The sequence below is a fragment of the Hyaena hyaena genome, unplaced genomic scaffold, assembly GCF_003009895.1.
Source record: "Hyaena hyaena isolate Hyena2069 unplaced genomic scaffold, ASM300989v1 scaffold_0, whole genome shotgun sequence".
NCBI classification, from domain to species: domain Eukaryota; kingdom Metazoa; phylum Chordata; class Mammalia; order Carnivora; family Hyaenidae; genus Hyaena; species Hyaena hyaena.
In genome coordinates this window covers 6,173,535-6,200,703 of record NW_024080632.1, presented here as the reverse complement: position 1 = coordinate 6,200,703, position 27,169 = coordinate 6,173,535, and the positions used below count along the sequence as shown (strand labels likewise).

The following is a 27,169-nucleotide window of genomic DNA, read 5'->3' as shown; positions in this document are numbered from 1 at the left end:
CTGCATTATCTCTAGTTTCCACCACAGTGATTTGATGAATGACCCAGAGCTAATCACTTTATGCACCTTTCAGGCCTTTCCTTCGGATAAAAACAAAATTCACGGGGTAAAAAAAATAAGCTTTTGTCAACAGAGAAGCATGATGTTTAGGATGAGATTTATTAAAAATTATGAAAGAAAAAGACAATTGTTTAAGAAAAGGAAGTATAATATTACTTCTTGGCTTTGGGCTGAATAGTAAGTCACAGGAATAAAAATTCTGACCACTGATGGGTCTGCAGCTTGGTTTGTAATCACACAAGCAGGGCAAGGGGGTGAGGGCCTGCGTGCACATGTGGGTGGAGAAGGAGAGACGTAGGAATTAAAACCTGGTTTTTCGTCACAGAAGTGATGTCCTGAAGGGATATTAAAAATGGCATTATAAGCATAGAAGGAGAAGAGAGGTAAGTAGCAGAGTGAACCGTTCAAGAGCTAAGAGTGGTAATTTCCAGAAAACCACGCTGGGCATAGCAATGGAAACTGCCTTTTTTTTTTTAAATAAAGACCCATTTTCCTTTGGAAAAACAAGCTACGTTCGTAAAAGATGTACCTATATTATACCACTAGATAAAATTTTCCTTCTTTGAGGGGGTTCAGGGATTTGTGATTGCAGTGATATTGAATGAGACACTTTCCCCCTTCACAGCCCAAAGAGATCACTTGGAGCCCATCGCGAGTGTTCCCGCCCGTCCGAGCGTGCATGTTCTCGTCGCGCCTGACATCAGTCACCTTCCTGGCTGACCCCAGCGCTGGGGGTGGTCTGCCCCGGGGCACATTTATCTATGCCACCTCACCACTGCCCGTTCAGGTGAGAAAGCACATGGTCTCTTGCCTCTCTCCTTCATATTTGAAAGAAAAAGCAAGTGCCAGGGACCCAAGTTGAGCCTTCTGATTGCCTGCCCACTTCTGGTGTTTCCTCAGGCCCCATCTTTTTACTGGGAAATTGAAATTGTTTCCTATGGAGATACTGATGACGACACTGGACCAATAGTTTCCTTTGGCTTTGCTACAGAAGCAGAGAAACGAGATGGGGCTTGGACCAATCCAGTGGGGACTTGTCTTTTCCATAAGTAAGTGGCTACTATTGCTGTTCTTTAAAAAAAAAAAAAAAGGGGCGGGGGGCAGGTGTGGGTATTTAATACTAAAATAATATCCTCATAGTCTCAATCTCCATAAATGTATAAAATAGCAGTTGGAAGTATATTCAAATTTAGGGAAAGAGAATAGCTCTTAGGATTCCTCTTCGAATTTCTCTGATGCTACTGAAGCCCCTGGGGCTGTTCACGACTTAACTGCTTCTGTGTTGGCCAGTCAGCCTTGTCTTTGACTTTCCTTCGCTTCCTGTCATAGCAACGGCCGAGCGGTGCACTACAATGGCTCCAGTTTATTACAGTGGAAGAGCGTGCGCTTGGACGTGACTCTCTCTCCTGGTGAGTGCCGCAGGCACTTTTTCTGTTGTTCCCTGGTTTTGTCTAAATAGATTAAATGTAGATTAATTTACCAACTGGTAGTGGGCAGTTTGTTAGTGAAAGCCAAGTACTTGTCATTGCCATCTGCTACTTTACATCAAACCCCTGGTTTCGGGAGGCCCTTATCATTGAGGAGCCTCCACTTGGTAAGGCAGGAGGCAAATCCACTTTCATTTGTTCATCATTAGAACAACCTGAGGTTTTGCTTCTGTTTGAAGTTTGGTCTTTTGTCAGCTCTTCATTGATGAGCAGATAAATAACACACATACACACACACACACACACCCACACACACCCACCCACCCCCCCTTCTATACCACCAGCCCTGAGGCACTTGAAAACTCGCTATCGGTGGGTAACGTGCTGTTGACTTTGTTCTCGGGAGCCTAAGCATCAGGTCCTGCTTCAGTAAACCTGCCTGGATGTTTCAGTCACATAGTCAATTCGATTAAAAAAAAAAAAAGGTTTTCCTTTTATTTTTAGCCTTCATATAAGTCACTTGCTCTGTGTAGATGAACTGGTATTCATCCTGCCTGCTCCCGCAAAAGAACAAAATGTAGGCACTGTCCTTGGCCATTAGAAGCCCTCAGGGAGGGGTGCCTGGGTGGTCCAGTCGGTTAAGCATCCGACTGACTCAAATCATGATCCCACGGTTCGTGGGTTCGAGCCTGCTTCACCTTCTGTATCTCTGTCTCTCTCTGTGCTTCCCCTGCTTGTGCGCACGCTCATGCTCTCTCTCTCTTTCTCAAAAATAAACACTTAAAAAAAAAAAAAAGCCCCAGACATATTGGCTACTTATTTTTGACAGTGTACCTTAGCATCAATGAAGCTGAAATCACTCTATATAGTAGATGGGCTGGGCTACTCAGATAGGGAAGAGTAAGGTACTCCATCCACCAGATAACCTCGTACAGCTGGCTGCGGGTAATTTTGCCATCACTTAACTTGAGCTGATTGTTAAATTGCACCTTTTGGGGAATGTAGCATTTTCGGGTATGGTCAAGTTATGACTTGGAGATAACTTCCTGACAGTTATTTGTCTCTTTCTGGAGCACAGCTGTGACATTTCAACTGAGTATTTACAGGTTTTTAGCACAAAGGAAGGTTTGGGGAGAACACGGGAGCCATAGATAAGAGTTTTTATTTGTCACTTACATTTGTTTTATTGGGTCCCATTTTGGTTTTTGAACTTTTTGGACTGGACCCCACGTAAACATGCTACCTTCTTAGAGAAATGTATGTGGGTAGGAATCGGAACTCACTTTTTACAACAGAATCTCAACTGGGCACCTGGGTGGCTCAGTCGGTTAAGTGTCTGTTTATATTTTTAACACCATATCTAAATCTTTCACAAACTCACTGAGAAAATGCTACCTTTTTACCATTTTGCCATCAGTAATTCTCCACGTGTCAATAGAGAAAAACTTAACATTCCTCTGTTTAAAAAAAAAAAATCCTACCAAATGTTTTCCCTTTCTGTCTTGGCTGCCAGGAAAATAAAGGCTAAATTTAATATGTAATTGTGGGGAGGCGCCTGGGTGGCTTAGTCGGTTAAGCGTCCGACTTTTGCTTAGGTCATGATCTCGCGGTTCGTGGGTTCGAGCCCCGTGTCGGGCTCTGTGCTGACTGCCAGCTCAGAGCCTGGAGCCTGTTTCAGTCTGTGACTCCCTCTCTCTCTGACCCTCCCCTGCTCACGCTGTCTCTCTCTCTCTCCTAGAAATAAATAAAACATTAAAAAAATTTAAAAAAATATGTAATTGTGGGAACTAATTTAGACATTAGATCTTCTGAATGGTTTTGACTTCTGTTTTTAAAATTATTTCTGTTGTGTTACTTTATAATAATCAAGTACAATATGTAGCTTCGTGCCTTTTTCAGTTGTTACAAATGGCATAAACAAAGCTCGTCCGCGGCACACTGGTTGCAGTTGGAAGTTTATTTATAAGCAGTAAAAGGGAAAACAAGATGTTTCCTTCCTGTCCTCTGCCTTAGGTGACGTGGCAGGAATTGGCTGGGAGAGAACCGAGGGGACGCCGCCGCCCCCAGGGCAGCCAGCCAAGGGCCGGGTGTACTTCACGTACTGCGGGCAGCGCCTGTCTCCGTATCTGGAAGACGTCTCTGGTGGCATGTGGCCCGTGGTTCATATTCAGAAGAAGGCAGGTTATCTTACTGGGAAGGAAAGCAGAGTCTCCTGAGTAATTTGGACCATATGCCCAATCACACTGGGGAGGGCGATCCCCTTGACTGCGTCCACCATTCAATCGCTGATCTCATCCAGAGGCACCCTCCCAGACACCCCCCGTAATCATGTTTAGTCTGGCACTCCGTGGCCAGTTAAGCTGACAGTAACATTAACCATCACAGTATGACTGCAAGTTGATGACTTCAGGAAAGCAAATGTGACCCTGAAGAGGCGATGCCTGAGCCAGGCATAGACTATTAACCGGTCTTAACTTGGCAAAGTTGGAGGGAAAAAATGTCCCCATGGAAGGGAGCAGCTTGTGCAGTGGCATCAGGCAGAAAGGAACAGTGTTGGGAACAAGAAAGGTCACAGTCTTGTAGGAGAGTGAGGTGGGGGGGAGGGGAGACATGCTGGCCTGGGCACGTGGTCCCACCATCCCCTTTGCCTCGCTCCACATGCTCTCCCAGAGCTGGGGCCATCCTCCTGGGGACACTCACCTTGGAGTATTTAATAAATAAATAAACAACCCTAACTCCTTTCACATCCTTTATTTGATCTCCTTCCCAGAACACCAAGACTCGTGCTAACTTTGGCTCCCGCCCGTTCGCCTACGCAGAAGGGCAGGCCCACCGCAACGCCGCGGACCTGTGCACCGATCTGGCAGAAGAGATCAGCGCTAACTTTGAGGCCCTGCCCTTTGCCATGGCATCTGACAGTGACAACGACGCCGGCACCAGCATTGCTTCAGACCCGGGCACTCATGGGCCACCGTGCCGCATTGCCGCCGTGGCCACTGCTCAACAACGTGAGCCACCTCCTCCCCCTGGGCCCGCCACTCCCTGGGGTGCAGATGCTACTGGTCTCATCATAAATCCTAATATAGGCGGGCTCCAGTGCCCACCAGATACAGGGCGGTGGGTGGGCTCCGGTGCCCACTGGATACGGGGCGGTGGGTGGGCTCTGGTGGTGCAGCATGGGACATTAGAAAGCGCATCCCACCCATACAGGAAGCCTGGCATTACTTAGTGCTGGCAGGATATTTCCACCTGGAACTTCGAGCCTGAGAGATTATCCACTTTTCATAAGATAGCTAAAAACCCTAGAATTTTAGAGGTGCCTGGGTTGCTCGGTTAGGTGTCCGACTTTGTCTCCGGTCGTGATCTCACAGTTTATAAGTTTGATCCCTGCATCTGGCTCTCTGCTATCAGCACAAGCCCACTTTGGATCCTTTGCCCCCCCGCTTCTCTGCCCTTCCTTCTCTCTCTCTCTCTCCCTCTGTCTCTCAAAAATAAACAAACCCAGGATTTTATTTGAAATCTTCTATCTTTTGTTTTAAAACTGAGGTCATCAAAGACTAATGAAACACTAACTGTGGAATTTATGTGGTGGGTATTAGGTGTGCATTAAAAAACTTTCCTGATTACTTGAAAAACTTCATAATCGAATAAAACTGAGCTTTCTGAACTAAAGTTATCTGCAGACTGGCTGTATCTGGCCCTTGAGATACTAGTTTGCAAACTGTTTTAAGACTGTTTACTTCTTTCTCATGATGAAGAACTTTCCAAATTCTTCTCTGAATTGAATGAATTATACCCATACAACTATTTTAGGATTCAGGACAATGACACATGATTTGTTATGCCTTGGCTTTGCGCATCAGAATCCCTCCCCAGTGCTGGGATCTTTCACACAAATAAAGATACTGTGGTTTGTCTGAGGGGCGGAAGGTCATGATTTTTCTGGCCTGCTCTTGCCCATAACTCACTGTCACTGTGCTCTGTTACAGAATACGACAGTGACACTTCCTGTCATTATAAAGTAGAACTCAGCTATGAGAATTTCATCACCTCTGGCCCGGACCCCCACCCGCCTCCCATTGCGGATGACGAAAGTGATGACGAGGACGATGACGACGTCCCACAGGTGCGAGGCCCTCAGCCCTTGACCAGGACAGGCCACCAGGAACAATTCTGATCTGAGGGTACAAGGCTGGAGTGGTGACACTTCCTGCCGTGTCCCTGTGTTTGAACAGTGTCTGGAGCATTCACCTTTCATCATTTTCGGAAACGATGCCTTTTGGGCTCGTTTGCCCAGTGCTGCTCCGGGCGTGGGAGAAATGAAGTACCTTGATAGTGACATCGCAGTGAGGTCAGGGATCGTGTGGAGTGCCCATTGGGCTTTAGCGGGAAAGGGAGGGCTTGCTGTGTTCCCACTGTTTTCTCCCCTGGCGTCTGAGGGGGTGTTTCTGAGGCGTCTGAGGGGGTGTTTCTGAGACTGGCCGCGGAGGAGGTGAGAGCTGTGAGCCAGGGAAGGGCGCTCCTTCTCTGTTCATGCATTTGCCTTCTCCTTCCAGGAGGACCACTACGCCCTGCTGGTGAAAGCCTGGGAGACCAAGGTGTTTCCTACCATCCGAAGACGCTTCCGCAACGAGGCAGAGCGGAAGTCGGGCCTGGACCAGATAAAGGGTGCTTTACAACTAGGTCTGGAGCTTTGCGCTTTCCTCGGGAGCCACTTCATGACCTGAAGGGATGTGCTTAGATGGAAGTAGACGTAAATCAGGAAAGGGGGGCTCGCCTGCACTCAGGCCAGACCTAACCAGGTCCTCTAGCCATGCCATTACTGAGCTCTGCGGTCTCCGGCTTTCCTTGCCAGGCTTTTCTCTCCCCACTTAACTCCGTGCTGGGGTTGATAAGCTGCTGAGATGAAGCTGAAATGGCTACAGTGGGAAGTCGGATGGCCACGTGACCTGGGCTCTCCAGGGGCAGCTGTGCTGTTTCCTGTCCGTGTGACCTTGGGAAAGCGACTGCACCCTTCTAGGCTTTCCCCGCCTTTGAAATGGAACTGGTGATGGGAGGCACCTCACCTGTGATGAGACATACCTGCTGTATGCAGATAAAGCTCCCTCAAGCCGTGTCTGGAACATAGGAAGCATTCAGTCCATATAGTTTTAGGTGCCGCCGTGGTGGTGGGGTGGGCATGTTCCTCCCACCGTCACAGTTCCTCCAGCAAAGAGTGATGCAGGGTTTGACCCCAGGCAGTGAGTCTTCGGTACACGTAGCAGTTTCTCCTCAGAGAATTTTCCTCATCTTCTGAAATACCTGCTTCCCCCCAACCCCCGACATGGTGGCCTGGGGAGTAGGGGGAAGATGAGTAAGAAGTGTCATTTTTGTTCTACGTGAGCAGCTGTGCTCCTCTTTTAACTTGTTCTAAGACTAGGACCAAACAAAGAGAAAAGCCCCCCGCAAGATCCTTGGTTTTTGGTCAGTTTATATGCTGAGTCCCAGATGTCCAGTGATTTTTTTCTCCCATATTGGCACCGGGACTAATTCCCTTTAATGCTTTCTATCCCCAAAGCTGAGAAAGTGTTTAAACTTAACCTGTGGGCGTAGCCACACCTCCCGGCCCTGGTGGGCTTGCCCTGGTGCGATTGCTTCCGGCTCTTACCGGAGCCCTGATTGAGCTGCTGACCCAGTTCCGGGCAGACGGTATTCTCCTCTTGTGTCCAGAGTTTCAGGCAGAGGGAGCAACATTAGGAAGACCCTCGGTGGGGGGTGAGCTGGGGTGGTTGGGGAGCAGCAGAAAGGCTGGGCTGCAGGTGTAGCCGCAGGGGGAGAGCACGCAGGAGGGGCAGCAGATCGTGAGGCAAGGGGCAGGGACCAGCGTTGGGCGCGTGAGGACTTTGGATTGTATTCTGTGCGAGACAGGAAGCCACTGGGAGGTGGTGAGCAAAGGAGCCACGTAATCTGATGTAGTAGATCCTGGAGATAAAAAGAGCATTTGTTCCTCCCCATTCATTTCCAGCATCAGAGAGAAATGCCCTTTTGTGTTCTGTCAGAGTGCAGAACAGATCTTCTCCTACACTCCACAGCTTGCGCTTCGTAGATGTGGTGCCAGATGCGTTACTGCCCACCTTGGAACACGCGTGCAGCCATTCAGACTCGGGAGGGCTTTATTCTAGTGGCTTTTATCCAACCATTAATTCATCACTTAACCGTCCCTACATTTAGCAAGTGCCTCCCAATTACTCATCTGTCCCTACATTCAGATATTGGGTCTCTGGCTAGGGAATTAAGAAAGCCTCTGGGAACGAGACGGGGAGGGTCCCTTCTCTCACCGCGTATATCCCAGTGGGCAGCAACTGACGACATGTAGTCAGGGCTGGGTGGTAGATCGGGAGGCCACAGCGTCCAGGGCAGCCTGATGTAGCGTGGCTTCTCTACCTGGTATTTAAGCGGAGATCTGGTGCTAAGTCGGCACCAGCAGGCTTACCGTGGAAAATGTAAAGTGCTGTTTGTTCAGGGGGCTGGTACCTCTTGCTGTTTGGGAGGGTAAGAAAGGGGGAAAGAACTCACAGTATGCAAATAGAAAGCTCTTCTGTATGATCGTAGGTTGCCGTGCCTTTATTTCAACGAGGTTCTGCTTAAGTTCGGATTTTTCTTTTACCCTTTGGTGCTGGAGCTGTCCTTGATGTCTGTGGCCAAGCGTGCCTTCTCCTTCTGTGCTCGCAGTTCAGTTAGGGGGAAGTATAGACAGCACGGGAGGAAATGTGATCATCCAGAGGTGGCTCCTGGACCAGAGGCGGACTGATGACTCACCCATAAGTGTCTCTGGCGCCTGCCGCGGCATCCTGCCACACCTTTCTCTTGGGTCCCATCCATGTGGCCGTGACCGGTTGTGTGAATTATATTAATCTAAACGTAAAACATTTACTGCATGCATAGAATCTCCTTCAGTGTAGCAGTGGCAGAAGTGAAAAGGAGGGTGGGGGTGGCTCATGGTCCCCAAAGGTCCACCTCTGTGAGTTGTGTCAGCCTCCTGTTGACAGGTCCCCAAGGAAGGCTAATGAAACCACCCCGTGTGTGTGCTTGAGCCCGGCCTTTTCCTGTGTTCCCGGATTCCCGCTTGGTAGACAGCAGAGGATTTGTTTTCTCCTCTCCCCTGTTCCTTTAGAAAACGTTGCCAAGATTATTTTTCCACAGTCTTTCAGTATCAGGCCACGTTTCTGGTCTATTCTGACAATTCTTTCTCTGAGCATCCTTCTCTAATTGCAGCCTCCTCCCCTGTGCTCAGAAAATTGCCATGCCTTCTCCCTACAGCAAGGCCGGCAAATAGGGGAGTGGGAGGCGAGTGTGATGGAAATAAGCCTTGTGCGAACGCAGTTGTGTCCGCACCTGTGTCTGTGCCCACACTTCCCGGGCCGTGTGCTGCGAGCTACGGCGGCAACAGCAGATGGAGACACTGTACCCCACCTCTCCATGCTCCCCACAGTGCTGTCTCATCAGGGATTTGGAGGCTTGTAGGCCTCCAAATTAATTAATAACTATTCATTAATAGTGGCTGTTTGTGTTGAACATAACGATGTGTTCTCCCTCCAGGAAGGAAGAACGGGGCGACTTCTGATGCTGAGTAGGAGAGGTTGATGTAGCTCGGTCTTTCTTAAGCAACACGTGTTTGTTGTAGTAAAAATCACACAGCGTACAAAAGTGAACAAAATCAGAAGAGACCTTTTCCTCACTTCTAACTCTCCATTTGTCTTGTACTTGGTTCTTCAGACACAAAGGAAATGGCTGCACAATGACATACTATCATTTCTAACTGCGCTGTACTGATGTATGCTCTCGTCATTCCCGTTTTGGGATTTCCCAGCAGTGCCGCGGGATGCATTCTTGTATCCTTACAGGCTCGTGCTTGTGTTTCTGTGGGAGAAATTTGAGAGGTTCCTACAGGCAGGGCAGCGAGTGTTTTAAACTTGCTAGCCCCTGCACAGCCCCCCTCCTCAAAGGCTGTGTACCCCTACAGACCGCGGCTGGGAGAGTCCCTCGGGTGTGGCCAGTGTCATGGTGGACACAGAAGATGGGGTGCTCTTCGGAGAGTTACCAGTGCGGTTATATTTTTTAGGCATGGTGGACATTGCCCGACAGACGGTCGAATTCCTGTACGAGGAGAACGGTGGCATCCCGAGAGACCTTTATCTTCCCACCATCGAAGACATTAAAGACGAAGCAAACAAGTTCACGATTGATAAAGTTCGAAAAGGTTTTGCTTTCCCTCTTACTTCATCTGTGAAACTTTGTCTGGAATGAGAAGTGGGGTTTCCGCGCGGCCCCAGCTGGCCTCCTGTGCGTGTCCCAGACTCACTGGCGTGCGCGGTCCGGTGGCGCACATGTGCTGAGGGGGCTGCGGGGTGTGGGCAGAGGGTTCCAGATAGGCTTGCCAGGTTCGATCGTAGCCGCTGAGCTAATTAACCATGAATGTGTGGTTGCACTGTGCTCTTTAGAATTTTAATAGCATGTGTTTATTCCTTAGGTTAAAAATCTATTGCATATTTTGAGGAAACAAAAATCCGGAAAAGCACAAACACAAATTGAAACTGCTCATTATTAGACTTCCATAAAAATATCAGAACATCAGGGACAGGGGCAGGAATGTGTATTTACTTTTTTTTCTTTCTTAGATATAATTCACGTATCATAAAGCTCACCCTTTTAAAGTATACAGTTCAGTTTTTAGTATACTCACAAAGTTGTACAACCACCCAACCATTACCTCTTAATTCCAGAACATTTTCATCCTCCAGAAGGAAGTCCTGTCCTCCACCATTCCCCATGTCTCCTTCCCTTGAGCCCCATTAATTTACTTTCTGTCTCTCTAGATTTGCCTCTTCTGGACATTTCCTATAAATGGCGTCCTCCAGCATGGGGTGTTTTGTGTCTGGCCTCTTTCATGTAGCACAGTTGTTCAAGATTCATCCATGTTGTAGCATGTGTTAGTACTTTATTCCTTCTTATGGCAAAGTGATATTCCATTGTATAGAAAATACCCCATTTTTTAAAATCATTCATCAAATGTTGGACATCTGAGCTGTTTCTAACTTCTGGCTTTTAGGAGTAATGAATGCTACTGTGAACCTTGGTGTTCAGGTTTTTTGTTTTTGTTTTTTTTCCGTAGACCCGTGTTTTCATTTTTCTTGGGTACATATATGGGAATGGGACTTCTGGGTCATAGAATAAGTTGAACTTTTTGAGGAACTATTGGATGGCTTTCCAAAGTGATTGGGGCATTTTACATTCCCGCCAGAAATGTGTATAAGGCTTCCAGTCTCTTCACATCTTGCCAACATTTCTACTATTTTTTTTTTTTATTACAGCCATCCTAGTGGGTGTGGAGTGGTATCTCATTGTGGCTCTGACTTCTGTTTCCCTAATTCTAATGATGTGGAACATCTTTTCATGTGTATCTTTCATTTTTCTTTAGAGAAAGGTTTATTCGAATCCTTTGCCAATTTTTTGGTTGGCTTGTTTTTTATTATGAGAGTTCTTACAACATTTAGTTGTATGGTTTTCCAGACTGAGCTTTGTACTTTTTTAGTTTGCAGCTAAACTGAGATACTGTTCAGTGCTGTAGTGCTGTCTTAGGCCCTGAAATACAGGGTCTCAAGATGATAATGGGATTTGCTTCTGAAAAAACTTCTTCTGCCCTCCTCAGGTCTCACAGTAGTGACCCGCTCTCCAGACAGCAATAACGTAGCCAGCAGTACTGTGGGAACCGCTCTGCCCAAATTCGCCATCCGAGGGATGCTGAAAACCTTTGGGCTTCATGGAGTCGTGTTAGATGTTGATTCAGTAAGTAGAGAGTGTTTCGTATACATGGAGACTTTCATGCCCAGACTCCATGTGCCTTAAAAAGCAGTCATGAGGATGGGTTACTCCCCAGCTAGAGATGAAGAAAGCGAGCCGAATGCTCACTCCTGAGGTTTTCTCACGGGCTCAGACCAGGAGCTCAGGGCTGATGATAGATGAGAAGCTCTTAACATTCAGCGCCGTCAGCTTCTTCAGACCACGTCGCCTCCGCCATTATTTTCTGTCAGCCATGTTCAGACCGTCCCTACGTTATACCTACCCAAGTTTCAAGGGAGAACTCTCCCCTTGTCCTTGATGAATGGGTGATCTTTCATTGTCATGACTGTTACATGACTTGTTACACAAGTCAAATAGTTTTATGATTTTGATCGTGACATCTCAGTGGTCCTCTCAGCCTCAGTTTCTTGGTATGTAACACGAGCGTATTAAATCCATGGGCTCTCGGTGGCCGGTGGGGGTTGGGGCGTGGGTGGGGAGGAAGGAACAGAGGATGCGTGAGGGCAAAGCCAAAGCTTTCTTAGAACAGAGCCCTGTGTGAAAGCGTTGACTACATCCCTACGGCTGCATGCACATGCTGACACTTGAGAAGTTTCTCATGCAAGAAAACTGATGAATGCCAATAGTTCAAGCCTAAGGATCTCTGATAAAAAAGGATCTGTCTCTATGTAGATAAGCTAGAATCTAGATAGAGGTACAGACACAGGTAATGTTAGGTGCCACTAATGCTTTGAAATGGAAAATTTTACATCTTCTGCTGACTCCATTGTACTCAAACTTAATTTTGAATCATTAAATTTTTAAGAGAGGCTGTTGGACTGGTGGTTTACGAAGGTAAACTTTAAAGTAGAAAACTCCAGGGGCGCTTGGGTGGCTCAGTCGGCTCAGGTCATGATCTCACAGCTCAGGAGTTGGAGCCCCACGTCAGGCTCTGTGCTGACAGCTCAGGGCCTGGAGCCTGCTTTGCATTCTGTGTCTCCCTCTCTCTCTGCCCCTCCCCTGCTCATGCTCTGTCTCTCTCTCAAAAATAAACAAGCATTAAAAACATTTAAAAAAATAAAGTAGAAAATTCCATTGGTAATACTGTTAATGTCCTACTGCCTTCTGATACGATTTCTGATCCTGGTTGTCAGAAAGTATATAACTGACAGTGGTTTTTAGCAGTAGAAATGTGTGCAAGTAAAAATTAGAAAAAAAGAAATTTTGCTAAAATAATAATTATTTCTCAAGTAATTTAATTCTTTTTGTTCTACTAATCCTAAGTAAAAATTATGTTTGGATTTGAATCCAAAAATGTGTATGCCTGAGTTCCCTTTTAATTTTCCTGAGTAAAAGAGCTGTCAGAGTCCCTGCTTTTACAAAATTATTAACATAAGAACAGTGAACATAAAACAGTATGTACTGATTATTACGGAACTATAGCACTGTTGTGTTTAAATTTCTAACTCCTGGGGTGCCTGGCTGGCTCAGTTGGTGGAGCTGCAGTTCATGATCTTGAGGTTGTAAGTTCGAGCCCCACAATGGGTATAGAGATTACTTAAACAATAAAATCTAAAGGGGCATCAGGGTGGCTCAGTTAGCTAAGGGTCCAATTCTTGATTTCGGCTCAGGTCATGATCTCACGGTTTGTGGGTTCGAGCTCCACACTGGGCCCTGTGCTGATAGTGTGAAGCCTGCTTGGAACTCTCTCGCTCTCTCAAAATAAATAAACTTTAAAAAATAATGAAATCTAAATTAATTAATTTCTAACTCATGAGTACATCCCAGTTAACATTTGAAAACTGGTATGAAAGAACTAAACACACTATCAATACTTTTTAAAAAAAAATTTTTTTTTTTAATGTTTTTATTTATATCTAGGAGAGAGAGAGAGACAGCGTGAGCAGGGGAGGGTCAGAGAGAGAGGGAGTCACAGACTGAAACAGGCTCCAGGCTCTGAGCTGGCAGTCAGCACAGAGCCCGACGCGGGGCTTGAACCCACGAACCGCGAGATCATGACCTAAGCAAAAGTCGGACGCTTAACCAACTAAGCCACCCAGGCGCCCCAACACACTATCAATACTTAACCAGATGTCTTTGAACTGTTAGACTCAATCAGTGACATGAAACTAACATTTATTACTACAAAACTTTGGTTTTATATATAATACATGTATTTTAAAACTTGGAGGGGAAAGATCAGTGCCCAGAAAGTCAAATAGACATTTCCTTTAACTGTTGTAGGTAAATGAGTTGGTGCAGGTAGAAACGTACCTCCGAAGTGAAGGTGTGCTGGTCCGATACTGGTATCCCATTGACATGCTGGAAAGGCCCCCAGCAGGCTATCGAAGGACTGCCACCAACGGGCTGGTCACGCTGGACAATACCAACCTTCAGATTCACAGGTAACTGAGCCCTTCTTTCTAGTGGACCACAGAAATTCACTTCCTGTGTTTTACCAACGGACCATTCATCGTTGACCAGTTTTCCTTCAAAGCTAAGAGAGAGAAAGAAGCTAGTAAAATAACAGCACAATTGCAGCAGTTGGGAAGAAATGTGGGATCCCGTGTCACCCAGCGTGGTTGAGCGGTGGCTGGAGATGGGAAGAGTATGGGAAAGCTGTAAAGAGTAAAGCCAGTCCGGAAGAGATCACTAAGAGGTTGTCTGAGCACCGTGTGAACAGCCAGCTTATTTCTCGGTCTTTGACTCCTGAGCACCTGCTTTGTGCCCTGCACTGGGAGGCGATCTCCAAGGACGCACATGCCTGCACTCTGTGGGTTAAAACCTAAAGATCAGTAATCTCTCTCCTCTAATTCAGACCTTCCACAGCTTTCCATTTCCCTTGGAGAATTCGTTATTAACCTGCCTCACGAACCCCCCACCCCGAGCCTCAGATCCTCTGCCCCTCCACGTACTTCCTTGCTGGCCATCCTGTGTCTCCCACACACCCGCTTGTGTCCTCGGCAGCGCCCCGCGTGTGCTCTCCACTTGGCCTGGAGTGCTTGGCTCAGAACGTCGCGTGGCTGTCTCATTCTTGTCATTCAGATCTCAGTCTGTCCCCCTTCCCAGGAGAGTTTCCCTCACCATCTAAAGTAAGCACGAAGCTACAATGTCGTCATAGCACTGCATTTCACTTCTCTTCCAGGACCTGAGTTTTTTGCTTTTTTAAATTCATTTCTTGTGTTGTGTCCCCTCCTCCTGGAATGTGAGGTTCCTAAAAACAGACTCCTTTGCTAGAGCCCCCAGTGCCGAATCTGGGCCTGGCTCACATTGTAAACTCAAAATATCTATTGAGAAGGATCCCAAAACATATGCTTGAATATCAGTATGATACTATTAAAAGTTTTTAAAGCTTTATTTAGTCAGTTGTAGTTTTAGTGGTTTTTTTTTTTTCTTTCTGAGAGAGAGAGAGAGAGAGAGAGAGAGAGAGAGAGACAGTGTGAGCAGGGGAGGGTCAGAGAGAGAGGGAGACACAGACTCTGAAGCAGGCTCCAGGCTCTGAGCTGTCAGCACAGAGGCCGATGCAGGGCTTGAACCCACAAACCATGAGATCATGACCTGAGCCAAAGCTGGAGGCTTAACCAACTGAGCCACCCAGGCGCCCCAAATCAGTTGTAACTTATAAACCTTTGACTAATAGCTGAGTGAAAAGGCACAGTGCTTTGTAGAGTTTCAATCAGGCTCCAGATGTAGGATGTTTCTTCTCAGTATTATGGCTGTGATCTGGGTATTGGGAGAAATAAGAAGCTGTATGGGTTGATCAATAAAGTGACTGAAGGGAGTGCCTGAGTGGCTCAGTCAGTTAAGTTTCTGACTTCAGCTCAGGTCATGATCTCACAGTTTGTGGGTTCGAGCTCTGCCTCGGGCTCTGCACTGACAGCTCAGAGTTTGGAGCCTACTTCTGATTCTGTGTCTCCCTGTCTCTCTGCCCCTTCCCCCCTCATGCTTTGTCTTTCTCTCTCTCAAAAATAAATAAATGTTAAAAAAAATAAAGTGACTGGCTTTCTGGTCCCAGTTTGGATTGTCATCAGAGGTAGGCTCTGTCTGAAGTACTCGTGTGGGTTTGAGAGAGAACTTAGAAAAACAGTGGTGAGGGCTCAGCTGTGGCTTCAAAGGCATTAACAGTCTGCAGAGTCAGAGCAGGGGCTGCCGGGCCAACCCAGAATAATCTCATTCCAACTGCAGCCTCTGAAATCTGAGGAGAAAGCTGTTGGGGGGTCAGTAAGGGCTTTCAGCTTGCACATCCAGACCGCCTCTGTTTGGCTGCCCTGAGCCTTCCACGCTGTGCGAGTGCACACCGTCCTTGTGAGGAGGAGGGAAACAGGTAGGTAGAAGTGGTCTGTTTTAAATCCTGGCACAAATTTATCACAGACTCATGGGAGTGAGAAAGAGCCCACCTAAATGCCACCTCTTAACTGCGTTTTGTTCATCTTCATAGCTGTGCAAACTCCTCAGGTGTTACGTGCCTCTGTTAATTGCCATTGTACCCAAATCTGAGTTAGGAGGGCCGGCGTTAAATTTAATTCAGATCACTGGGCAATACAGAATAAGCCCTGATGGCTCCAAGTGGGTTTTAAACCTAGACTTGCTAGAACAATAGAAACAAAAAGCTTCTAACTTGCTTTTTTAGTTTAGTGCTTAATACCAGGAGAATTTTTAATGTGACTAGCTAAGGAAACACAAGGAGGCTCCCCTACGCTTAGTATTAGATTATTTGCCAAGAGAGGCAATTCTAAATGAGACCTGCTTAGTCACTAATGAGCTCTTATTCAAGGTGAATTGCCATCAGTTGATAAATTCATCACACAAAAAATGTGCACAGTGGGTATTTTTGAACCACTTTAGTGAGCTATAATTCACATACCAGACCATTCATCCATTTAAAGTATACAAGGCAGTGGTGTTTAGTATAGTTACAGAGGCATGTGGTGATCACGGCCATCGATCTTAGAACCTTCTCATGATCCCAGGAAGGAAGCCTGTACCCGTGCTGTACTGTAGCTCAGCTCTGTTCTATTTCAGTGGATTTTTCTGGATTCTGGACAATCTATTTAAATGGAATCCCATACTATGTGGCCATTTGTGTCTGCCCTTTTTTTTTCTTGGCAGAATGTCATCAAGGTCCACCATGTTGAGGCACAAATACTTCATCCCTTACTGCTGACTATTCCATTGTGTAGATTTACTCTCCCTCACGTGATGGACAGTGAGATTCTTTCCACTTTTTGGCTACTGAAAGTAATGCTGACGTGGACATAAGTTTCTGTGTGGACCTAGATTTTCATTGTTTTTTTCCACAGTGATTTCTGAGTAGAGAAAATCTAAACATACTTTAACACAGCTTTTTATTTAAGACACCAGTGCCTGACTCCGCACACAGAACACAGGGCCAGAGAGGCCTGCGGCCCAGCTGGGGCCCGCGCTCAGCGCCTCTCCCTGCTTTCCCCGCAGAGAGCTGCTCCGGTGCGAGGCCGCGCTGGCCCGGCTGTACTGCCGCATGGCCCTGCTCAACATCTTCGCCCCGAAGCTGCCACACTTGTTCACCCGCCTCTTCCACATCCCTGCCGTCCGGGACATCACGCTGGAGCACCTGCAGCTGCTGTCCAATCAGCTCCTGGCGCCTCCCCTCCCAGGTGAGCCTTGACTTTGCTGCTGCCGCCGCTGGCAGCCCAGGGCGGGACAGCCCAGTGTGAGCCCGGCCCCAGTGCGGTACTCGCCCCCGTGTGGCACTGTGCCTTCAGACTAGTGTACATAAACGGCCCTGAAGAGTCCCAGTGATCTCGGCAGTGCTTCCTCACTTTGAGAAGTGCAGGTTTGCTACATGAGACGCTGAGTCCTTGATAACCTCAAACATCCATTGCACTTCCCAGACAAACTGTGGATCAAGGAAAATTAAGTATCACTTAGGAAATCCTGTCACCATACTGCTGCCACACGTTCCCTCTGGCAGTGCTTGCGAAGGAAAAGGCTCCTGCTGCCGAGCTCCTCCATGGCGGACTGAAGTGGTTTGTGGCAGCTTTGGGTGGAGCCATTTTAATGGGCTGGGTTGTGTGGACCTGCTAACCTTCGGGTCCTTGGCGAGTCCCGAGGCTGTGTTGGTTCCCCTGGTGAGGGCCCAGTGATGGATCTGCTTAGCTCAGCCCGAGGCCGGGGAGCCCCTCTGCCTTTCCCCAGCACCTCAGCCTCCACCTGCTCCCCTTGACCTCCCAGCACCTGGGATGGCTGGGGCGGGAGCAAGACGTGAGAGCGCAGACGGCACTCTAGGCCCGGCGAGCACCTCCCAGCTGTGGTGTCCCGGCCATGTGTGTGTGCTGGGGTCCCCTGCCCTCCCCAAGAACTCAGAAGCCCCAAACATGCCCAGGAGGCTGGAAGATGTATGTGGAAGAAGCTTTGCCCTAGTGACCTGACACTTGCCTTACAGACTCCCTCAGAGGTTCCTTGCTGCAGCCCGGATGGGCCAGGGCACGCCAGTGGGTCAGGCTGTGGGGACCCCTGCATTGAAGCCGCTCCACTTGCGTTAATAGACTTGGGCCCCCACTTGAGATTTCATTTTAGGAATCGGTTTTGTTGCTGAAAAGGAAGCAAAAATATACACCACTGACGGGAACTCCCCGCCCCCGCCAACCTGCCAACCTGCAGGCTCGGACTGGGAATGTCTTTGCCGAGGCGTGGGGTCCAAGCAGCCCCGGCCCATTATCTGGACCGGTTGCTGCTCAGCACCCGGGCTCGCCCCCCGTGGGCTGCTGTGGTTCTGGCGAACTTAGGTGTTCTTTCCCGGCCCCAGATGGCACCATCAGCTCCAGCTCCATCCTCCTGGCTCAGTCTCTGCAGCACTGCGTGCACTCCCAGAACTGCTCGGCCACAGACCTCTTCTACCAGGGCAGCTCCCACATAGTGAGAGAGTGGCTCAGCGTGGCCATCACCCGGACCCTGCACCAGGGCGAGGAGAGCCTGCTGGAGCTCACGAAACAGATCTGCTCTTTCCTGCAGGTACAAGTCTGACACTCCATTGTCCCTGAACCGGGTTGTCCCCTTTAATTGGAAGGCTTTTTGGCTTGCTGAGAATGGCCCTCTCTCTTCCCAGCCGCCCCCGCCTTCCAAACCAGTCTCCTTTCTCTCGAGGCTTTCCCGCCTGGTCCCATCCGCACCGCCCTTCCTCCCAGGCAGCTTTCCCAGCCTCTTGAGCCTGCGTCTGCACTGCGTCGGCCCCGCCGCTCGCCTGGGAGTTGGGCGGTGAAATGCCCCCTGTGTAGCCTGTGCCTTTCCTGGTTAAATGTCTCCGCAGACCGCCCCAGAGCAGTTCCCCTCGGAAGAGTTCCCCATCTCGGAGTCCAAAGTCAATATGGATGTTAACTTCCCCGGGGCGGCTTTTGTCGTGGTGTCGTGCAAAGAAAGTCAGTCTGGGTTCCGCAAAGAGTAAGTTGCCCCTTCTACGGCAGAGGTGACGGGAGAGGAGAGGAGAGTGGATGCTGCTGAAACGGGCAGGAGACAAACTCAGACTGTTTTCCCATTTAATGTGTACCATATTCGAAATTAATCTATAGTTCTTCCCACGTTTCTGTGTTTTGGAAATTAGTCTTTATAAAGAACAACCTTCTAAAACGTGGTGGGAATGACTTAGGAATGCCCGGTTCTGACCCTCCTCCTGGTGCCGAATCCGCTGCTCCTCCCTGGCACGCGCGCCCGGACTCTGCTGACTCTTCTCCCCTCCCCTCCCCTCCCCTCCCCTCCCCTCCCCTCCCCTCCTCCTCCTCAGCTCCTCCCTGTACAAGGCGCCGTGGGCACGGGTGCTTGTCTACGGGCTTGGCCACAAAGTGAAGCGGAACGGCCAGCTAAACCTGATCGAGGCTGTGTGTTATCCACGGGATGCATCTCCCGCCAACACCGGCCTCACGCCGCCGCCTACCGCCAACCAGTACCCATCTGTGATCCTGTCCACGGACAAGGTCCACATCAAACTGGGTAAGTCCCTGAGGTGTGGCTCTTGGTGAGAACAGCTTGAGGTCACTCTCTGCTTTCCTTCTCTTTGAAGATAGTTTCTTTTTGCCCGTGGGTGCTCTCGAGAATGATGTGAGCAGAGCAGCCTCGTGATTTACTGCAGTACCCCAGCTGCCTTTCTCAGGTTGTCAGTAAAACCCAGTTCTCTCAGGTGGGAGTGGCTCCCCTGGGGCTCTGGCCACGGCGAGCATCTCCCTCCGGCCCAGTCTCCACGTAAACGGCCTGGTGGCCAGCCAGGAGGCCTACCTGGGGCTGTCCCCCCAGCCTTCTTTGCCAAGCCTGCGTGGTTTTAGGTTTAGGTCAGGCTAAACCTGTGCCCTGGGGCCAGCTGACTCCTTTTCTGAGGAAACATAGCCTGGTCACCGCACTTCCTTGTCCCGCTTGACAAGAAGAGATGGATGCATGTTTGCTAGACACGATGAAATGTATTTGAGGGGCGCCCAGGTGGCTCCGTCGGTTGAGCATCCAACTATTGATTTCGGCTCAGCATGATCCCCGGGGTCATGGGATCAAGCCTCACATCAGGGTCTGCGCTGAGCGTGGAGCTTGCTTAAGATTCTTTCCTTCTTCTCCCTCCCCGGCTCACACTCTCCCTCTCAAAAAAAAAAAAAAAGAGCGGGGGGGGGCCTTTGGCTTTTCCACAGCCCCTGTCCTTAGTCTTTAGGGAATGAAACAAAAGGAGACTACTTAAGTGATTTGCTTATTGCTAAACAACCTTATCTCTTTTTATTGGGACCGATTTTTTCATAGTGTTTTGCCTATACTAGCTGTCTTTTAAACTTTATAATTAAAAAGCAGAAGCTCTCCACTCATTCCCCAATGATCACCATATAAACAGTCACCCCCAAGTGCAGGCCAGTCACTGTGGTTTCTTCTGACTTGTCCAAAGACCACCAGGCCCCTGCCGCCCTGACTTCCATCCGGTCAGGGCTTGCAGCGGGCCTTGGGGCGCGGTGCAGGGTAAGAGGCAGGATCAGGCCTTAGGGCCTTTCTCCTCTCACTGTGGCATCTCTGGCCAGATTCAGGCCACGGCAGTGACACAGGGTAGTAAGAGAAAATCAAAGCTCAAGGCCCTGGTAGTGCCAGTCTGGGGCGCCCCTTACTGGTCCACTCTGTAATCTAAGTATAAGCCTAATGGTCTCACAGGATTGCAGCCACACCAAATGGCTGTTTATTTCTTTACCAAGCTGGTAATATTCCAGTGAAGTACCTTTAAAGTCTGACGTAGTATTTCCGTGCTGGGTCATTCGGCTAGTTGGTTTCTAACCAGCTGGGGAATACGTCTCCTTCCCTGTTCTCATTGCTGCCCCTTTGTCCTGTGGTTGCACCAAGTGGACTCCTTAGGGGGATGGCCTCTGGCTCCTCCTCCAGCTGCAGCTGCCTGTGTGGAGCGTGGGAGAGACACGTTTCTTCCCTTTCCCCCAACAGATGAGCAGGTGGGCTTTCCAGCCCTGTTCCTCCACACATACCTGGGGAGACCCTTTCTTAGGGTTATTTGGCTTCAGTGCTGCCAGTCATAAGCCTTCCTCCTCGGCCCCTCTTCCAGGGGTGTCCCCTCCGCCCGGGGCCGTGCTGGTGCTGCACTCTCTGCCCCTGGAGTTCCCTCTGGCCATGGCCTTCGCGGAGCAGCTGCTCTCCTGGAGACTGGAAGACAGCGAAGGGAGATCCGAAGATGAGCCCGACGCCATCCCGACATCTGTCCTGCTGCAGGTGGTGGAGCTGCTGGGTAAGGCCTCCCGCCCCCCAGGGCCGGGCTGGGGCGAGCTGGCTCAGTGCCTGCACGCTGGTGCCCCCTCGTCAGCTTGTAGCCACGTGAGGAGGGCTTGTGGAGCGGACAGTAGGGTATAGCCTTCTAAACAAATGGCGCCGCGGGTGTTTTCATTATTTTCAGGGGTGGCAACTAACCGTGAAAATAGGATTAATTTTACCACACTTCACTTTAAAACCCAAATATGTGCCATTTTCGTAACTTTGGAGGTAAATGGTGGTGTGGCAGTGATTGATGTTGCAAAATCAAGCGTCATGACTTCGTAGTTCCAGAAAGGTTAAAAAGAGGTTGCACTTTGGGGCTCCTGGGTGGCTCAGTTGAGTGTCTGACTTCGGCTCAGGTCATGATCTCATGGTCCATGAGTTCAAGCCCTGCGTCAGGGGCTTTGTGCTGACAGCTCAGAGCCTGGAACCTGCTTCAGATCTTGTGTCTCCCTCTCTTTCTGTCCCTCCCCTGCTCACACTCTGTCTTTCTCTCTGTCTCTGTCTCTGTGTCTCTCTCAAAAATAAACATTAAAAATTTTTTTAAAAGGGGAGTTGCATTTTGGCAAAATTCATAGAATGGTAAACTTCAGAGTTGTACATTTTACCATGTGTAAATTTATCTCAAATTCTAAATAAACTTGAACTTCATTAGTGTTATGTCTGCATTAATGTTTAGGGATAAAACAGATTGATGCTTGCAACTTACTTTGAAATAATCAAATACTAAGATGAGTTTCTGGGTGAATAGAGAGAAAAGTAAATAAAGAGCAAATTTAGCAGAACGGTAATGGGAGAATGTAGGCGGTAGGTATATGGGCATTTTATAAGTAGCTCAACCTCCCCTTGTACTTGAATTTTTTTTTTTTTAATATTTTTTATTTTTTTCTAGGAGAGAGAGAGAGACAGCGTGAGCAGGGAAGGGTCAGAGAGAGAGGGAGTCACAGACTGAAACAGGCTCCAGGCTCTGAGCTGGCAGTCAGCACAGAGCCTGACGCGGGGCTCGAACCCATGAACCATGAGATCATGACCTAAGCGAAAGTCGGACGCTTAACCGACTAAGCCACCCAGGCGCCCCTATACTTGAATTTTTTTATCATAAAATGTTGGATGGGAAGTGATAGTGCAGACTTAAATGCCCTCAGGGGTCAGACAGATGACACAAATGGGGGAAATAGAAGGAAAGTGGGCCCAGGTACCTCATGCTCCATCAGATAGTCACTGAGTCCTGTCACTCATTGCTGCATGGGAAGGTAGCCATTATTTAAAAAAAAAATCGGTAATGCAGACATTGATGTGAATTTGCCAGTTTTTAGATGTTGCAATGAAATCAAATTCTTTAAAATGCACTGGGGGAGGGATCAGGGAAGGTGAGTGGGGAACCACCGTGGGAAGGAGAGGTCTCCACTCACTGGCCGCCATTTGCAGTGTTAGTGGAGTAGAATTCTCCCCACTGCTGTCCTCTTATATAAATGCCAAACAGCAGGGGAAGGTCAATGGAGGGGTGTCACATGAGCATCTAAGGGTGTGGCCTCAGGCGCCATAGACCCTTGTTCTCTGTGAATGGCTTCGTGAGCACCCACATGCCATGACAACCCTGAGTTCATTTCCAATTAAAGTTACGAAATGGACGCCTGGGTGGCTCAGTGGGTTAAGCGTCCAACTCCTGATGTTGGCTCAGGTCATAATCGCACAGTTCGTGAGTTCAAGCCCTGCACTGGGCTATGTGCTGACAGTGCAGAGCCTGCTTGGGATTCTTTCTCTCCTTCTCTCTCTGCCTCTCCCCTGCTCGCTCTCTCCCTCCCTCCCCCCCCTCAAAAATCCATAAATAGACTAAAATAGTTACGAAACTGCATCACCCCTAAGAGGTCAGACAGCTTAGTCCCCTCCCTTGTAGGTTCTGGGCCTGCTTGGATTCTCGATAAGTCAGCCCTGACCTTGGGGCTCCATGCTCACAGCAGGACTGTGTGAATTTAAACACACATCTGGTACAAAGGGATCCTGGTATAAACCTGTGACCCATCTTGTTCTAGACCGAATTCCTTGAACTTTAGTCCCTCTCATGCCTACTTTCTGTGACTTCTGCCATGTCTATGAATCATGCTTATCAGTGTTTATTGATTTTTCTGGCATTTAGCTCTTCATATTTTTTAAACTTTAAGGGGAGCTGTAAGTTGCTACTTTGCGTGGAAAATTGGTCTCTCTTGCCATAACCAGAAGGTTAAAGATAAAAACAGTTACTATTCGGAAGCTCTGACGGTTGTTGCCTGTCAGAGGCTTCAGGTGTTTGGCCCACTCTCTGTCAAGGATGTATATCTACCAGCCCCGCAGCAGGGCTTTCTTGTTGACCAAATCAGGGCTGGAAGAGGAGTTAGAAAGGAGACCTTGTCAGTGTGGACTTCTGGGCTAGCTGATAAAATTGGATCATATGCCCCCAAGAGCAAGCATCTCGTGGTTTGGGAAATACTATTCTTGTGACTTGTCAGTAGCTCGCTTGATAACCTTACGAGAAAGAAAGTGATTTTTGGGGGGTGTGAGCCCTAGAAGCCGGCTCTGCACAGTCATGTGGCATGGGGGTTAAGGCCGTAGGCTCTGGGGCCAGCTGGCCGGTCCCCAGCTCGTTGAGCCTCAGCTTCTTCATCTGTTAGATGGGGATGAGTAACTAGGTGCTGCATGTTGCAAGGTCGCCGTGAGGGCTGAACGTGTCACGTGCCGGGAACGGAGCCTGGTTTGGAGCCGGGGCCACACAAGTGACCGCCGCTGTTGCTGTGTTGTGTTTGCCTCAGGAAACTTCCTGTGGACCACGGACATGGCGGCGTGCGTGAAGGAGCTCGTCTTCCATCTGCTGGCGGAGCTGCTGCGCACGGTGCACGGCCTGGAGCAGCGCAAGCACCCTGCGGGCCTGTCATCCTCCATCGCCCTCCAGCTGAACCCCTGTCTGGCCATGCTGATGGCCCTGCAGTCGGAGCTCCACAAGCTGTACGACGAGGAGACCCAGAGCTGGGTGTCGGGCGGCGCCTGCGGGGGCTCCGGGGCGGCGGTGGCCGCGGACCACGGCCGGTTCTCCACCTACTTTCATGCGCTCATGGAAGGGTGCCTGGCGGTGGCCGAGGTGACCCTGCCCACCAACATGAGCGTCACGGCCAGCGGGGTGCCCTCAACGACCGCCCCAAACCTCAGTGACTCCTCGTCCTCCTCGTCCTCCTCCCCGGGACAGACCCCACAGAGCCCCAGCCTCCTGTCTAAGAGGAAGAAAGTCAAGATGAAGCGGGAAAGGGCCTCCTCCTCCGGGAAGCGCCAGTCCTCTCGCTCCGTGGAATCCGACCCCGCCGTGCTCAGCATCGGGGGCAGCAAGCCCGAGGACATGCTGTGGTTTCATCGAGCCCTCACCCTGCTCATCATCCTCCGGCACCTCACCAGGAAGGACCCGCAGGGGCTGGGCGTGACGAGCGATGCCATCGCCGACGCCTGCCAGGCGCTGGTAGGCCCCACGGCCCACAGCCGCCTGCTGGTCATCTCGGGGATCCCCACCCACCTGGACGAGGGCATCGTCAGAGGCGCCATCCGCAAGGCCTGCAACGCCCACGGCGGGGTCTTCAAAGACGAGATCTACATCCCCCTGCAGGACGAAGACCCCAGGAAGCCAAAGGACAAGGCCGAGGGTGGCGACGGGAAGGCCGAGCCGGAGAAGACCCTCGGCTTCCCCAGCACAGACAGCCTGGAGGTCAGCACGTCCAGCAGCCTGACCCCCGCCATGAGCATGAGCGCGTCCGCGTCCACCAGTCAGGCCTCCATCTGCAGCTCCCAGGGTATCTCGCAGACGGTCAGTGACCTCTCTGTGGACCCGCTGCCTTCGGGCCTCGAGCCGCCCCTCCCCCCTGGCTTGTTGGAGCCCCACGTGGTGTCCAGCCAGGAGAGTCTAGATATTTCCCTGTGCAGCACCGGCAGCCTGGGCAGCCTGGGGAGCCTCGGGGAGCCACTGGACAACGCAGAGACGGCCTCCGTGTCGGACATGGGCTCCATGTACACGGTCACGTCCCTGGACAACCAGCCCCTCGCGGCACGCCCCATCAGAGGCTTCGCCGTCGTGGAGGTAACCGCGTTCCCACTGTGGCAGCCACTGAAATCATGGGCGGCTTGAGTCCCCCAAGCCTCTTGAGACCTTCCAGTGTTATTTCCCAGGGGTTAACTGCTAGGGGCCGTTGGGACACTTAGGGAGCTCCCTGCAGCAGCCCTTGGAAACCGCAGGGACTCACTGTGTTGATTACCTGTGTTTGCGGTCACATCTCTAAGAGTGATATCGGGTCTGGTTTCATGAAGTCATGCAGTTCATTGCTGACAGTGGGAGGGAGGTAGAGGGTTCGAGGGGCCGACCTTTCCTGGTGGATGGGCTTTCTGAGCGCATTCCCCCTCAGGCCGCCGGTACACATTTGGCTGCCTTGAGTTTTAAACGTTGCCGCTAGCAGGAGGGATCTGCACTGGTCAGTGTGAGAAGAGACCTGTCATTCTGTTCAAGAGATGCTGAGTCTCCAGGTCACGTTTACACTGCCAGATCCCATCTGCTTCTTGGGCCTCCTTGTTTAGGAATCCCGCCTCCTGTGGGGACTCAGGCTCCGAGTAAAACTGTCCTCCCCTCACTGGAGACGGAGAGGAGGGCCCTTGGAAGGGACCGTGCCTCACCTTCCTCTCCCAGGGAGCTCTGACAGGAAAGCCTGACAGCCTGGTGCTTGGCTTCTTCCCTGGAATCACTTCTCTTAATCTATGCACCTTCTTCTTGGGGGGCTTTTTCCGAGCTGAGTATGGACTTTAGCTCCCTGAGCACCAGAGTAGAGCCACGCACCTGGCCAGGGTTAGCGACAGAGATTTCCTCGTGCTGTTGACGTGTGGCAGAGACTTTGCCAGGAGAAGGCCAGCTTGCCGGGTCAGATGGTGCTCCCGGCACTGAAGACGAAGACAGGGTTTCAGGGAGGGGCGGGAAGGAAGACAAGGTCATTCGGTCCTCTTCTCCAATCCTGACCCTTTTCTTTGTTCGCACAGATACGATCCCGAGCCAAAATTGAGAAAATTCGAGCAAGTTTATTTAACAACAATGACTTGATTGGTTTGTCAAGTTTGGACGGTGAAGACGAATTGATGGAGATGTCCACGGAGGAGATTCTCACCGTATCTGTAGTAAATCAGAGTCTGTTTGATACTCAGGGGAGCCCAGGGTTAGAAGATTATTTCAATGATAAATCAATTAAAGGTGGGCTATGGATTTTTTTAAATTAATAAACTGGGTTTTTTTGAGCAGTTTTAAACTTACAGGAAAAAAATGAGCAAAAGTCCTCTCCCTTCTTTGTACCCAATATCCTCTACTTTTTTTCCAATATCCCCAATTTTTACACAATGTTTATTTTTGAAAGAGAGCATGGGCTGGGGAGGAGCAGAGAGAGAGAAAGAGGGAGACATAGAATCCGAAGCAGGCTCCAGGCTCCGAGCTGTCAGCACAGAGCCCGACGCGGGGCTCGAACCCATGAACCGTGAGATCATGACCTGAGCCGAAGTCGGCAGCTTAACAGACTAAGCCACCCGGGTGCCCCTCAGTATCCCTTGTTTTTAACACCTTACCTGAGAAAGGAACTTCGGGGGACAGCTCTAGGGGTTGGCGATTTGAGAAATGATGCCAGGGTGATGTGGAGACGGGACACGAGGTTCTTTGCTTGGCTCACGGAAGCTGTCAGGGCTTCGAGGGCCATCGGCATCCCTGCCCCCAGCCGCTGCGTTCCAGACCAGAGCCCACAGGAGCGGCTGCGCCACGACCCACTGCAGGCTTGAAAGTGGACTTGCATTCAAGTCCCATTTTGCTTTGTATTTATTCTGGTCCGTCCTGTGGAGCTGGGACACGGCAAGCACACTGCTGGTGGTCATTTGGCCTGTGCTGGGGGACAGCAAGTGGCCCTGCCTCCACTCTGCCTCGTGGGGAAGAAACAGTTCCAGCTCCTGCTCACCAAGTCCCACTTTGTCATTCTGACGACTCTTTGGGGTGGACCCTGTGTGGCTTCCCCACTTCTTTTGTGCGATACGGGGTGTTCATCCGGGACACGGGCCCGAGGCCCTGCTGAGCAGAATGTAGC

General features: G+C 49.9%; 1 protein-coding gene across 3 annotated transcripts in view; it reads left to right on the top strand.

Moving 5' to 3' along the window:
* Positions 1-27,169, top strand: part of HECTD4 (HECT domain E3 ubiquitin protein ligase 4) — a 190,406-nt gene that overhangs the window by 145,582 nt on the left and 17,655 nt on the right. For all 3 annotated transcript variants that reach the window (XM_039229794.1, XM_039229724.1, XM_039229639.1), the window contains exons 46-62: positions 686-847; positions 961-1,109; positions 1,390-1,469; positions 3,501-3,664; positions 4,258-4,495; positions 5,477-5,613; positions 6,044-6,170; positions 9,589-9,726; positions 11,176-11,312; positions 13,551-13,711; positions 16,758-16,939; positions 18,091-18,296; positions 18,592-18,722; positions 19,063-19,268; positions 20,851-21,030; positions 23,840-25,146; positions 26,091-26,298. In XM_039229794.1, the coding sequence (XP_039085725.1) occupies positions 686-847; positions 961-1,109; positions 1,390-1,469; positions 3,501-3,664; positions 4,258-4,495; positions 5,477-5,613; positions 6,044-6,170; positions 9,589-9,726; positions 11,176-11,312; positions 13,551-13,711; positions 16,758-16,939; positions 18,091-18,296; positions 18,592-18,722; positions 19,063-19,268; positions 20,851-21,030; positions 23,840-25,146; positions 26,091-26,298 (3,913 nt within the window). The remainder of the gene's footprint in view (positions 1-685; positions 848-960; positions 1,110-1,389; positions 1,470-3,500; positions 3,665-4,257; positions 4,496-5,476; positions 5,614-6,043; positions 6,171-9,588; positions 9,727-11,175; positions 11,313-13,550; positions 13,712-16,757; positions 16,940-18,090; positions 18,297-18,591; positions 18,723-19,062; positions 19,269-20,850; positions 21,031-23,839; positions 25,147-26,090; positions 26,299-27,169) is intronic.